The sequence below is a fragment of the Martes martes genome, assembly GCF_963455335.1.
Source record: "Martes martes genome assembly, chromosome: 2".
In the NCBI taxonomy this organism is placed as follows: Eukaryota; Metazoa; Chordata; class Mammalia; order Carnivora; family Mustelidae; genus Martes; species Martes martes.
The window spans coordinates 58,027,559-58,041,322 of record NC_137889.1 but is presented as its reverse complement, the minus strand read 5'-3'; the positions used below and the strand labels follow the sequence as shown (position 1 = coordinate 58,041,322).

The following is a 13,764-nucleotide window of genomic DNA, read 5'->3' as shown; positions in this document are numbered from 1 at the left end:
GCGCTGGGAGTCCGACGCCGGCGCTTCTAAAAGCTGGAAGGCAGCGCTGAACTCTCCTCGGTTTCAGCCTGCTGCCCTTGAGAAGTTCCCTTCCAGCTCTGCAACCACGAACATCTGCGGAGCTTTAGCTACGCCGGAGGTGTAGCTCCCGCCCCATCCTCGGGGGGCAGCTCGCGCTTTGGGCCGGCGAGGCCTAAGTCCCGGGAAGGCGCTGAGCGTGAACCACCCCCTCCCGGGCAGAGGTCCAATCGCGGGCCGGGAGACGGGGGCGGGGCGGGGGGGCGCGGGAGCGGCAGCGGCAGCGCTCCACCTGGCGCACAGCTGGGCCCCAGCGGCGGGCGGACACCGCCACGTGTAATTAATGGGAGCTAATTAATCTCGGGCTCCTCCCTGGGGGGATCAAGTCTGCAGCAGCCGCACACCTAGGGGGGCCCATGGGTCTCTGCTTCCCCAGCTGGCCGCGGGCCCCACACAGCCTCACTCAGGGGCAGGGAACCTGGAGTTACTGCTCAGGAGGGGCTTCAAATCCCTAGAGAATGAGACCTTTCAGCAAAGCCTTTCTGGGCATCGTTTTTAAAGAGTCTAAACGTGAGAACTAAAAACAGGCCTTCCAGGAGTGCTGTGTATGAATCCTGACCCAGGGCTCTGGGCCTGAGCAGCCATGTGTACACCAGGCTCCTGCTGACGACGCCCAGGGCAGGTGGTCACTGGACTAGGGCTGCAGGAAGGAGGAGAAGCAGCGGCTCTGCCGTGGAAGGGCCCCATCGGCCTTAGCACCCTGCGGCTCCCCTGCCCAACCAGCACATCTCCCTCAGGGCCACACACCACCCAGGCCTGCAAGGCTCCAGCTTTCTGCCCGCCTCCACAGACGCCTTCCCCAGTGCACCCGGCAGGAAAGGGCTCCAGGACGGGGGGGGGGGGGGGGGGGGGCAATGCTGTTGAAGGGCTCGTGCTGTCCAGGCCACGTCTGTGGTTCGGCAAGGGCCAGCCACAGGGATGTGGGGAGGCCTTCGAGGCCATGGTCCCCCAGGCTCGGGGCAGGGAGTCAGGGTAGAGAACTGCTAAAAATTGAAACTAGTCTAAGGTCTTTCCAAGAAACCAGAATTGCACCAAATAAGGTCGTGATGCCTCTGACTTCGTTACTGCAGAAGCACAATAAGTAATTCTCCAAGTTGTCACTGTTATCTTAGGGGAAGGCCACTTGTGTATCTGCGTCAGTCATGACATAAGGAGGGGCATCACCCTCTCGCCCCTCTGGGAACCTGCACCCTCTGAGTGACCTCACAGGCTGCTGATGTGCAAGGCAAGCCCTGGGCACTCTTGCCTGGGCAGGCGATTGTGGCTCGCGAGTGATTTCAGATTTTGAAAAAATAAATATAAATAAATATATTCCAAGCACTCTGTTAAGGGAATAAATGGCAAAGAGAAAACACTTTGCAGGTATTAAGACACTAATACACCCACAAAGAAAGCCCTAAGAAACCCTGTGGAAAGGAAGAGAGGAAGATGGGAGGGGCCAGGCCCAGAGCCCCTTGCTAGGGCACCCAGGACCCTGTGCCAAGAGCCCCAGGAGGCCAGCCAGAGGCACTTATGGGAGCTTGTTACTTGCTGTAGGGACTCCGGGAGTCAGAGGGATACAGTGAGCCTAGGGAGCAAGCCAGAACCAGCGTGGGTCTGCTGGGTGCTGGTTCTGGAGGCACAGGGAGGAGGCCCCACCTCTGCAGGGAGAGAAAGGCACTGGGATGGTTAAGAGGTTAATGGGGTCATTGGAACAGAAAAAAAAGAACAACAGCCCCAGGGGAAAACCCCAGGCATGGGCCCCACTGACACCCACAATCCAGGACTGCTCTGGGCTCCTAGAACCATCAACCCCTCTACGTTGCTGAGATGCCTCCCCATTCTCTGGGCAGAGGAAGACCTGAAGCTTCCAGAGTCCCGGGAGGAGCAGGGAGAGGTCAGCAGCCCTGCGTGGTACAGAAAGGACACCTCGCCATGCTCCCCATGGAAGGGGGTTTGAGGTATCCCTGCCCACTCAGGCCCCAACTCCACCCCAGGGCTGTCGCTGGCAAGGCTCCGAAAAGGCACCCCCCCCACACCCCCGTCGGCCTCTGCCTGGGAAGCAGAGGGAAGCAGACTGGCAGCCCGGGAAGAGGCAACCTGGGGTTGGGGGGGGGGGTGCGTGGTGCCCAGCACTGGTTTAGCTGGCCCAGGATTTTCGGTTCTCGGGGTTCTTATGGCTCCTGTCGGCCCTCAGTGCCATAGCGCCCTCCGCCTTGGCCAGAGCCGCCGTCAGAGAGGCCAGGTTGGTGGCGGAGCCGGAGAGAGTGCTGCTCCTGCGGGGTTCGGGGGCACCCTGCAGCCGGAGCCCCGCGCTGCGCCGCCGGCCCGCGCCCGCTGCTCTGCGCACCCGGCCTGGCCTCACCAGCAGCCCGTAGCCAGGGTTGCACTTGAAGTACTGCTTCCCGCCGATGGAGCCGTCATTCTTACCTGAGGGGAAGACAGAAGAGCACACGGAGGTGACTTCCCAGGGCCCTTGCTCCCCATCCCTGTGTGCCTGATGGCTCCCCGGGGGGCACAGGCACACACTGTTGAGCAAAGGGGGCCGGGGTGACTGTCTCAGGGCAGCACATGGTGGTCCCCAAGGACGGGCAGCCTCAGGTCCTGCCATTTCAATGCCCGGGTGCAAGCAAGTCACCAATCCCACCCCACCTAGGGGCATGGACCTTCTTCAACCTGACTGGTCCACACGTAAACCTAGGATGGAGCTGTGGGTAGAACGATTATTTTTCCTGAATCTATCAGACAGAAACTGGCAAATTACGCCACCGTAGCTGGTTAGATGTCACAGTTGGTGTTATCAAGATGGCGTGAGGAAGTTTCCTTTGTAAAAGCAAAAGAAATGCATTAAGGTGAAGAATGAGAACCCAGCGCTCAAGAGAGCAGACGAGAGGGGCCCTCGTGACCCCTAAATGCCAGCGTGCCATGGGGATGGGTTGGTGGGGAACCCAATCTCTGCAGCAAAAACAGTCATGAATTTTCTATGCTCACTGTCTGCACATCTGACCTGCCCTCCCCCCCACCTCTGCTGTTTATCAACAAAGGTCCCCTCAGTGCACCTCTCAAAGCACTTAACAGACAGACCATCGCCCTCCAGGTCGGGCCACTGCTATCACATAGCTCCCAGGGCGCACACACCAACCCCCAGCACTGGGTCCCTGCTTCTGGGCTCCCCACCATCCTGCCCACTCAACCCATTTCATTTTCTTCATGATACTTATTACTATCAAATTTTAATTATTTATTTGTCTACTTGGCAATTCTCTCCCTCTTAAAATGAAAGTCCACTGAAACCACAGACTCTGTTTTGCTCCCCAAGGTATCCTTGGGATCCAAGATGGTGTCTGCAACATGGCAGGTGCTTAATATGCACTGTTGGATGAACACATCTATTTGTTAATCCCTCTTTAATTCTTGAGTCAACTGCAGATACAAACTTCTCTCCCAATTCCCCTGCACATAGTAGCAGACTCTCCTTTAAAAACTATTCCAGCTACATGACTCTTCTGGAACCACTTACAACTTACAGCATTATTCACAATCGCCAAGAAGTGCAAACCACCCACATGTCCAGCCAGTGACGAATGGATGAACACAAGGTAGCCCCCCTCCCACAAAGGACTAGTGTTTGGCCATAAAAAGGAATGAAATGCTGACAGAAGATGTAACCAGATCTACCTTGGAAAATCATGCTAAGTGAAAGCAGTCAGTCCCAAAAGCCCACCTTCTGCCTGATCCCCTTTATGTGGAAGTCTAGACTGGGACATTTCGTATACATTTAGAGGGGCAAAAAACAGACTATTGGTTGCCTAGAGCTTAGAGAGGAGGCTACCTTACAAATGGAAATGTGGCTTTTTGGGGGGAATTGATGACCCTATTCTAAAATTAGACTGCAGTAATGACTGTACAACTGTGTAAATATATCAGAACCATTAAACTGTATGCTTTTAACAGACAGACTTTACAGTATGTGAATTGGTATCACAATAAAGCTGTTTAAAAAAAAAAAGACCCATCTGGGGATGCCTGGGTACCTCGACTGACTGACTTCTGCTCAAGTCACAATCTCAGGGTCCCAGGATGGTGCCCCATGTGGGGCTCCCTGCTCAGCAAGGAGTCTGCTTCTCCCTCTGCCTCTACCCCTCCCCCTGCTCAGGTTCTCTCTCATAAATAAATAAATAAATAAATCTGAAGGACCAAGTAATTCCTTAAGTTGTGGCCCTGGTTTTTTCGGAAAACAGTAATCCAGTCGGTGGTAGAATGTCCCGTTCTGTAATGAGACTGAAGAGACGGGTGAGCCTGTAATGCACCTTAGATCACCCACCTTCTGTTCTCCAGCCCGGGCACCCAGCACCCCCACAGGCACCCGTGTTTGCAACCAGAGCAGACACAGCACACAGAGCTACTGTCAGATTGTCACAGTTCAAGAGCAGATGCCTCTGTGACTTAAAAAAAAAAGTGCTTAGATTCATTACCAAATTAAAAGTAGCTTTCAATTAATGTCCTAAGTTTCTGAAAAATGTCTGGAGGTTAAGCAAAGAGAACGCTTAGGAAACTTGTTCCTGATTTGGAAAGTAGTGACCTGGAGGCTCAGGGAGGTCAAATGATAGCCCAGGGGCCCAGAGCAGGTTCCGGGCAGTGCTGGGCGAGGGCCAGCACTCCTCTGCCACCCCACCCTTAGCTGAGTCACTGCAGGCAGGGAACCAGAGGCCCAAGCAGCACCACTCACCTGAAGGTAAGTCCAGCTCCACTCCGACCCACGTCCCCTCCTGAAAGTCGGTGGGCCCGATGTATCTCACGATGCCCATTTTGTTGGTGCCCACAGTGACATATTCTCCCTCTTTGAGCCACTCTGGGACTTCGCTGGCTTCTTCGGAATCAGAGGAAACTTCCAGCTTTCCCAGGGCCGGTACCCGGGCACCACCGTCGCCCAGCGCCCCCGAGGCCAACAGGTCCTCCTCCGCCGCTGAGGAGCAGCTGGGGTCTCCACCCAGCATGCGTGTGAAGGACTTCAGCTCGGAGGTCCGCACCTTCTGGATTCTGAACGGAGACGCGGGAGCAGGGGACAGAGACAGGAGGTCGGGAGGCACCTGTGGTTTGGAGACGTCCAGCTCTGAGCCAGCGGCCGGCTTCACGTGGTCCTCGGGCCTTCCCAGCAGCTCGGTGGCCAGGGAAACCTCGCCCCCACTCTGCCGGCTGCGTGATTCCTTCTGGGGGGCGCAAGTGGGGAGAGGTGTCGGGGGTGCGCCCGCATCTTCCTTCTCCGAGGACACCGGCTCCTTGGTGTCGTAAGAGCCATTGCTGTCACCCCACGCATCCTGCTTTGCCGGGACCGGCAGTGACAGAAGGCAGCTCCGGCTGAGCGGGCGGGCAGGAAGGTCACTGTCAGCCGCGGGAGCCGCGGGTGGAAGCGGGAGCTCCGTCTCAGGGGTGGCCTGGCAGAGGATGGGCGGGGGTGAGCCGAGGGTCTGCCCGCCCGCGGCGGCCGCGCCGTCCAGGCCAAGGATGAATGCATCGGACAGCGTGGCGGAGGAGACGCTGTGGGAAAAGTAGCCGCTGGAGGCCTCGCTCAGGGGACTGGGCGGCCCCTCCTGCACCTCCGGGGCCTGCGGCGCGGGCGCTTTAGTCAGTCTGTCGTGGAGCTTCACGGGGGCCGGGGGCACAGTCACAGCAGGGGCCGCACTGGGAACCTAGAGCAGGGAAGAGAGCAAGGTAACTGGTTAAAATGCCAAGTCTGCGGCTCATTTCCAAAAGAACTGCGGCAGATTCTGCCAGCGGAAACACAGCGACCCGGAGGGTGGAAAGCCGTGGCCGTGCACTGGGGCAGCCCCAGGGCCGTACCTGTGCCCCCGCTTGGTCCGGGCTCTTGCCGTGCACCCAATGCTGAGAGCCCACCATGGCCCAGGTGGCTGCTGCACCCCGCACAGCACCCAGAGCTCAGCGGGTGGCCACCGGCCTGCCCCTTTCCCCTCCTCGCCTTCTGTATACACTCAGGAGTCTAACCACGGTCTGTAATAGCATCACTCACCCTAAAAAACACATACCCAGCCTTCATCCTGTTTCTGGCACAGAGCTCCTGAAATCCTTGGGTTTCCTCAATGTTAGCGGCAAGAAAGGTGTCTTGATATTCCTAACAAGCCCCCTGCAACCACACCTGAGTTCACCTTAAGGAGGGCACTCTGGGATTGCACCTCAGGATGGCAGGCCGGTTGCCAGAGGAACCACCCTTGTGAGGAGAGCTTAGCCTCACAGCCTCAGGACACAGAGAGGGGCTGCAGGGGACTTAATCATAATTGGCCAAAGATGTATTCAATCGTGCCTGTGTAATAAGGCCTCCAGAACAATCCAGAAGGACAGGTTTCTTTCTGGGAGCTGCTGGGCTGATGAACACGTAACCCTGTGGGGAGAGCGGGGCACCCAGGGAGGCTGAACGTCCAGGGCGTTTCCCCATACCTTGCACCATGTCTCTCTTCCATCTGGCTCTCCAGAGTCCTACCCCTTGGAATAAACTGCTGATCTAGTGAGTAAAATGGTTCTCCTGAGTTCTGTGAAGCATTCTAACAAATCAATCCAACCTAAGGTGGGGCTCATAGAAACATCTTATCTACAGCCGGTTGGTCAGAATTACAGGTCACAACTGGGGCGTACAACTGGCATCCAAAGTGGGGGCAGTCTGCTGGGCCTGAGGTCTTAACCCGTGGGCGCTGGCACCGTCCCTGGATAGACTGTGTCAGAACTGAGTTCAATAGCAGAACACTCGGCTGGTGTGGGACAGTGCTTACTTAGTGGTAGGCAAAAAGGCATACTCAGTGGCCACGCAGGGTCTGTGAGGCCTGACAAGGCAGGGAAAGGCTTTCAACACAGGTGCAGCACCTAGTAGGTACACACTAAATATCCAGTCCCTCCTTACCCAGCACCCCTGGCCTGGCTGCACTCAGGCTCAGAACCCTGTTCCCACAGAAACAGACCCCCTGCCCCCATGGACTTCACACCTTTCTCCTGCAGAGCTAGAACAAGGATCTGCTTCGGGGAGGAACAAGGGACTTAGCATAGCTTCACCAGCACAGTCAGGAACGACACTCGGGCCTGGTGGCTGACTCGCGGCTCCTGGCAGGGAGTCAAGTGGAAGAGGAGAAGGGCAGGCCAGTCCCATGTCACCGGTCGGGGGCCCCATGATCCAGGAAGACACAAGCCGAGCAGCCACGTCCCCCATTGTGAAGAGGGGGTGAGCACGGTCAAAGCTGCAGAGGCTGGCCTCCCGCTCTGGGATTACCCGTCTGAGTCACACTGGCAGATATGCACACAGGGCCCCATCGCCTGGGGAATGACAACAGCCTCGTCTCATCCACTTTCTCCCGTCTCTGAGGTGCTGCTATGGTGTTCCCTTGTTGATAACTGGAGCCATTTGAACAAGGGAGCACGTTCCCTTTCTATTCCCGAGTCACAATGACAGGGGCAAGAGAGAAGGCAGGAATGGGGAATGCGGTTGGTGCACTGGAGAAGGGTGCTGTTCAGGAAAAGAAATATGTTTTCCAATATTTACGGAAAGATTATTTATATTACAGGAATGGCCATTTTCCATTTGAAATACAGGATTTATTTGAACTGGGAAACAGCTGAGATCTATAAGTCTCTTACAGTTACTTGGCTTAACTCAGCAGTTTGATAAATCATGCATTTTCACGTGAATTGTCATTTATATACCTGTCTCCAGAGGCCCTCCTTTCCCCACAAGGCACACTTTCAGGGTACGAAATTAACGGCACCTCTTGAGATTAACAGCCCATTTTTGTGATGGATCTCTAGGCTGCAAAATTTACTAAATCCAATAGATCAATAACTGTCACCAGCATAAATACTCTAAAAGATTAGGCAATCCTTCAATCATTTTTCTTTTGCAACTTGTACATGTTTTATTTATTCTTTTCTATTTTATTTTTAATATCACTGACCAGGCAGGGAAGAATACACAAACAAAATTACAACAGCCTGGAATCTGAAAAGGAACTTTGATTCTGGACTCGTGGGTGCTCCATTTTCCCCTGGTGGGTAATACCTCATCACTGCCACACAGACAGGTGTCTAAGGGCCAGCTATATCCCGTCCTGAGGAGGTAACAGTCCAGTGACAGTGCCTTAGATTTCCCTGGTCATTATCCCATTTGCTTCCACATGAATCCCTTGATGTAGGCCAGAAAGTCTGACCATATGCATTTTATAACATGGCCCAGCGAGGTTCAAGGATTTATCCAAAGCCTCCAGTGACAACCAGGTATCAGAGGTCAGATCTGCAGCGACAACAGAGACCCACAGTGGCAGAAGGCGAGCCCTGATTGCACGGCTCTTTCCTGCTGAGCCCAAGCACAGCCTGATTCCTTCCGTGAAAGCACTGCAGGAAGCCGCTCCCACTTGACTGGAGCTGATAGGTGAGTGGAAACCTACTCCCATCCTTGGGTTATTCTTTTACCACTGACACTTCGAGAGACTGCTGGGAAAGCCTAACCTTGCAAAAATCACCAGGACGAACAGCAGAGTGGCTTGAGCTGCAGAGGCTGTGGGAGATCTGGAGCCCTCACCAGTAGGATTCAGTCTCCCTCTGTCCCACTGGCCTTGGGGTCCCAGGCCTGCCTCAGCAAAATAATGAACACCACTCACGGGGGATGGAGGGGGGGCCCACGTGAACACCAAAGTGTCCTGAATTAGAAAGGGCCCTTCAGAAAGGACTGAAACCGTGGAGGGCTGAATTCCCTTCCAAATTATTTGCCCTTTTTTCTGTTGTTTTAATAAATAAAATTTTCCAATGAAGATACAGCATTTCCTAAGAGAATGAACACACAGTGGGAGAAAATAGATTTGCTATTCATAAGATGAGAAGTGCTGTTCATCTGTGGGAGATCATAAGAGACTATTTTCTCCCCAGCTTAGCATTAGTCTTTTCACGCTGATATCATGAATCAGAATGAAATGTAAAACTGAGAATTAAGCAAACACTTGGAATAAGGAGATTGTTCTGTTTATAGAAATCGCCTTTGCCTAGCAGTGGGCTATTAAAGCAACAGACTACATTAGCAGTCAAGCACCTAAAAGTTTAGCAATCATATGATTAACAAGTTGAAAATAGAAAAGTGGAACAAGGAAAATATAGAGGGAGAAGACAGTGACCTATATTACAGCTAATTATCAAAACAGGAACGTTAAAATGAGAAACCCACGGGTGTGGACTCAATAGTTACAGCATTGGGGCCACCCCCCTACATGTGGGGCTGCCACCAGTGAAGGTGTCCCTCCGCCCCCGGCCCACCCCCCGCCCCGGTCTGACTCACCTCCAGAGCGCCAGTGGTCCCGGCGTCTGCGAGGGCACACTGCACCATGATTCGGGGCACGGGCTGAAGAAACAAGTGAACAGGCAGGCATGAGGGATCGAGAGAAGCAGAACAGAGATAACCAGAGGTTTTCACTGAACAGACCAGAAAGCCCATCAGGAGGACCTAGTTGAAATGAACTTTCACAACTTTCGGGAATTCTAGTAAGTCACCGCCAAGTAGGCACGCCAAGGGCTAGTGGTGCTGCACGACACAGCGAAATGTAAGCAGTAAGGACACAGCAAGCAGCTGGTAACACCAGAAACGTGCCGGAAACAGTAACATACAGGGCATGCTTACACACTCACAGGATCTCTCTCCTCTCACATATGGCACGTGTTCATCAAGGGCTGTTCTGCACACACAAGTGTTACTGGAGGCTAGAGCCAAAGGGTTGGAACAAGAAAGATCAGGAAAGGTTTCAGGCAGGAGGTAGAACACAAACCAAGCCTTGACGGGCAGGGAGAACTGGTGCCCTAGCAGGATCGGCAAGTGTCGTCACAGGAAGTGAGGAGTAAGGAAGCTGGTCTGGCTAGAGCCCACCTCTGGGGCATAGCACAGAGAAGGACAGATATATGGAGGGAGGAGTTGGTATCCCAATCAGGTAAGGATGAGGACCACCAGAGATGCCTGAGTGAAGAAAGCAGGAGCTTGAGAAGATGGATCTGGTAGTAGAAGGCAAAGTGACTGGAGAAATACTTCAAGGCTAAAGTAGGCAGATCACTGATGAGACTCCAGCAACAGAGCAGATGAGAGGGGATAAGAGCCTGAATTAATGGCTGTGTGAGCAATAGCACAAGAAAGGACATCATTACTTATGGACAAGCAGTTCAAGGAATGTTAAAAAGAAAAAAAAGAGAGTTAAAAACAAAAAAAAGAACCAGGATAAGAAAGAGAGAGGTCAGAAGAAGCAGCTGGTAAGTACAAAAGAGAAGAAATCAGACATTCTTTTAGCAGCTGCTGGGTTTACAATGGCGTTGGGATACAGAAACCGACAGGATTTTCTTGAAGAAACCACGAATCTACCACTTCTGCCTTTATTCCATCAACCAGCCTCTGGCCCCTTTTCTGGTCTCCCTGTTCCAGCACCAGAGTCTGGACCTTGCCTCAGAATGCCCAGCTCCCAGAGGATCCTGGCAGCACAGCCTCACAGGAGGCGGCAAAATTTGGTGTCGTGGTTCATTTCCATGCAGCAGGAATGTCTTTTCTCTTGTTGGATCCAAAAGGAAAAGTAGCTGGCCGCTCATCTCTTACCTAATCTAAATTGTGTAGAGAGGCAGATTTCTTATCTTTCCCTTTCCTTTCTACTGACCCTAGGTACTTCAGGGCCTCCCAGTTCCCACGATGGCTCCTATGCCATCAGGATGCTCTAGACAGTCTGCAGGCACTAGGCTGGACAGCCAAAGTCCGGCTTCCTACTGAGCAGCCCAAACTCTTACTGAAGGGACAAAAGCCTACCTGGATTAAGACCGTGCACTTAGAAGGTTAGCCTGAGTTCACAGAACCAAATAACTGCGTTTTGGCAAAGGGCACCACTATAACCAATTACACCTTGCAACTGCCTTTGGGAGAAAAGAGCAAGAAGCGATTAATTCTGCTGAATTAGGGAGTGGCAGTGGGATTTGAGAAAAGACACAGAGGTCAGGCGATTAAGGAGGACATGGTAGGAGATATGGGTAAACAGATGGGAAGACCTAGGGATAAACTAAAGGAATGTTACTTTTTACCCTGCAAACACTGGGGAGTCACTGGGGGCTTAGGGCCAGGGCCAGCCCGGATCAGTGGCAGGTTTAAGGAAGACAATGTGAGAGGCCAACGGAAGAGAATGAGGGAGGACACCTGGGGGGCTGGGGCAAGGCCACTGGATGAGATAAGGGCCTGAACCACAGGCCTTCCAGCCTCTCCCGGGATGCTTGGAGCGGGAAAGTAGGTCCCCTCAACTCCCATGACACATCGCTTCTCCCCTCTCTCACAGCACCTGTGGGAATCTCCATTCCTCCACTCTGCTGGCAGCTCAGTAGACAGTGACAGTAGAGTTATATTCAAGCAAGTATCTCACTCTACCTTACAGTCCTTGAATACAGGGGCTGCTGGTTTTTTTTTTTTAAATATATGATTTTATTTTAACATCTTAATTTTATTTTTTCATGTTCCAAGATTCATTGTTTATGCACCACACCCAGTGCTCCATGCAATACGTGCCCTCCTTAATATCCACCACCAGGCTCACCCATCCCCCTGCACCCTTCCCCTCTAAAACCCTCAGCTTGTTTCTCAAAATCCACAGTCTCTCATCATCTTTCTTTTTGTATTTACTTTCTCCCATAGTATCTAAAGTCCCCCACAAATGGGAAAGTGTTCACAGCATACTCCTTCGTAAAGCCAGAAAAAAAGGTCTCTTAAGCTCAAACTCCAAAATACTTACATTCTTCAGTTAGATCGTCTCTAAAACAGACCAGATTGGGGTGAAACATTCCACTTTAAAGCATAAACACGTAAAATCCCACCAAGAGTGGAACTAACCATCTATAAAGGAGCCTCTTCTAAGATGAGAGGACTCTTGCCCTCCTGAACAGAGCACGGAAACATAACCTAACACTTTCCCCTAGGACTCAGGGGAATTAGAAAACTCCAGCCAATGCTTAAAAAAAAAATATCTGCTGCCATGAGTGAAGGGATGGGCCTGTGACACTGTGACATCAGTGAATCCATGGGCTTCCAGGCCCCCAGGGCCCCACATCATGGTTCTGGGCCATCACACTAAGACCTCAGGTCTCCCTCACAGGTTTCCCTGCACCACCAGTCGCTCTCAATGATGACTTCTTCATACAGCGACACACCTGCCTCATTAACAGGCCCACCCCGAGCCCACCACTCAGAGGAAGGGGGAAGCAGGACACTGACTGATGACATATACCTGAAATGGCTAAACCCAGTGTCGCAAAGAAGAGGGGACTGGGTCTGAATGGGTCCTGAGCAATGTCAGGTACTCACAGCATACCTCCTTCTCTGGCTCCCATGCTAGTAGCTCTGGGCGGCTCCCTCCGTGGGAACAGGTGGTGGCAGCTGCCAAAGGCCAGCTCTGGCCAAGTGAGCCTCAGGTGGATATTTCTCCAACCAAGGACTCTGAAAGGTGCAGGCTAAAGGGGGCAGGGTACTGGCATACAAGACCAGCTCTGTATTGATTTTTACTGAAGCTAGGTGACAAGCACACAGGGATTCACTGTCGTCGTCTCTCTACTTTGATGTATTTCAAATTTTTCCATAACGCTGTCCTACATGAAGGAAATAACCGGGACTCTGATTCACTGTACAAATTCAGTTCAACAAAGACTTAGGTCTCCCAGTGTACAAGGCATCGCAACAGGTGCTGGGAAGAATGCAAGGATCACAACGTCACAGGCTTTGCTCTCAGCAGACTGGCAAGGACATGTATGCAAATAATCAAAACATTAAGTAAAACAAAAGATACTAGAATGAAAGCTTCAAACGCAAAGAAGATTCAGAGGAAGGGATGATAAATGAAACAGGCCTAGAATATCCTCCCGGGGGTGATCTGACTTTGAAACAGGCCTTGAAGACTGAGCAGCCTTTCCCAGGGCAGAGGGACACTTCCAACATGAAGAACGACACGGCAAAGGCATGGTGCTCTTTGCGCCTGATGTGTTCCCTCTACAGCCACCTCTGCCCCCAGAAAAGCTACTCAATCTGCCAGGACATCTGGCAGAAGAGAGAATGATCTAGAGTGACCTGCACCGGGCAGAGGGAAGCAGGTTAGGGCCATGTGCAGGAGGTCTTGTGAGCTTATGGTTGATTTTCACCCGCAGTCCAGCTATGAAAGGTAAATGAATGACTGGTGGTAAGAGCTACGCTTGGAGAAGATTAACCCTTAAATAGGGCAGATACAAAACTTAGAGAGATCAATGAAGAAGTTGCATCATGGGTTTACTGGAGAGCTACTGAGAGCCTGAACTTGGATGGAAAGAGGAAAAGGAAGTGAAAAGTTAGAGCTATAAGGGAGACTACGGAACACTTGGAAACAACTGGCTGGGGAGGCTGTGGAAACAGAGTCAAAGATGATGCCCAGGAAGGATGGATGACAGGGAGAAGGGTCATGGTGGTGTTAGCAGAACCCATGTCCAAGGGCGCGGGGACCCAGCCTTGTATGTTGGACAATGGCCTGTGATGAATTCAGGAGCTTCATTAAGGATACCAAAAATACCTACAAAGTGTACTGAAATCTCAAGTGTGCCATTTGTCCTTCACACCTAAGAGCTCAAATTTCCAAATGTGTATTGTTTGCATTTTAATGCTCTTTTACACATCCCTGGTGCAGGCAGTTGCCT

At 52.4% G+C, this 13,764-nt stretch overlaps 1 protein-coding gene across 1 annotated transcript in view; it reads right to left on the bottom strand.

The window, feature by feature from the left end:
- Nucleotides 1-2,060: 2,060 nt before the first annotated feature.
- KIF13B (kinesin family member 13B) overlaps nucleotides 2,061-13,764 on the bottom strand; it is a 195,586-nt gene continuing 183,882 nt past the window's right edge. Inside the window, exons 37-39 of the mRNA XM_080796223.1 lie at nucleotides 9,380-9,442; nucleotides 4,787-5,747; nucleotides 2,061-2,487 (exon numbers count right to left, since the gene is read on the bottom strand). Coding sequence (XP_080652349.1) covers nucleotides 2,198-2,487; nucleotides 4,787-5,747; nucleotides 9,380-9,442 — 1,314 coding nt within the window. The 3' untranslated portion in view covers nucleotides 2,061-2,197. The remainder of the gene's footprint in view (nucleotides 2,488-4,786; nucleotides 5,748-9,379; nucleotides 9,443-13,764) is intronic.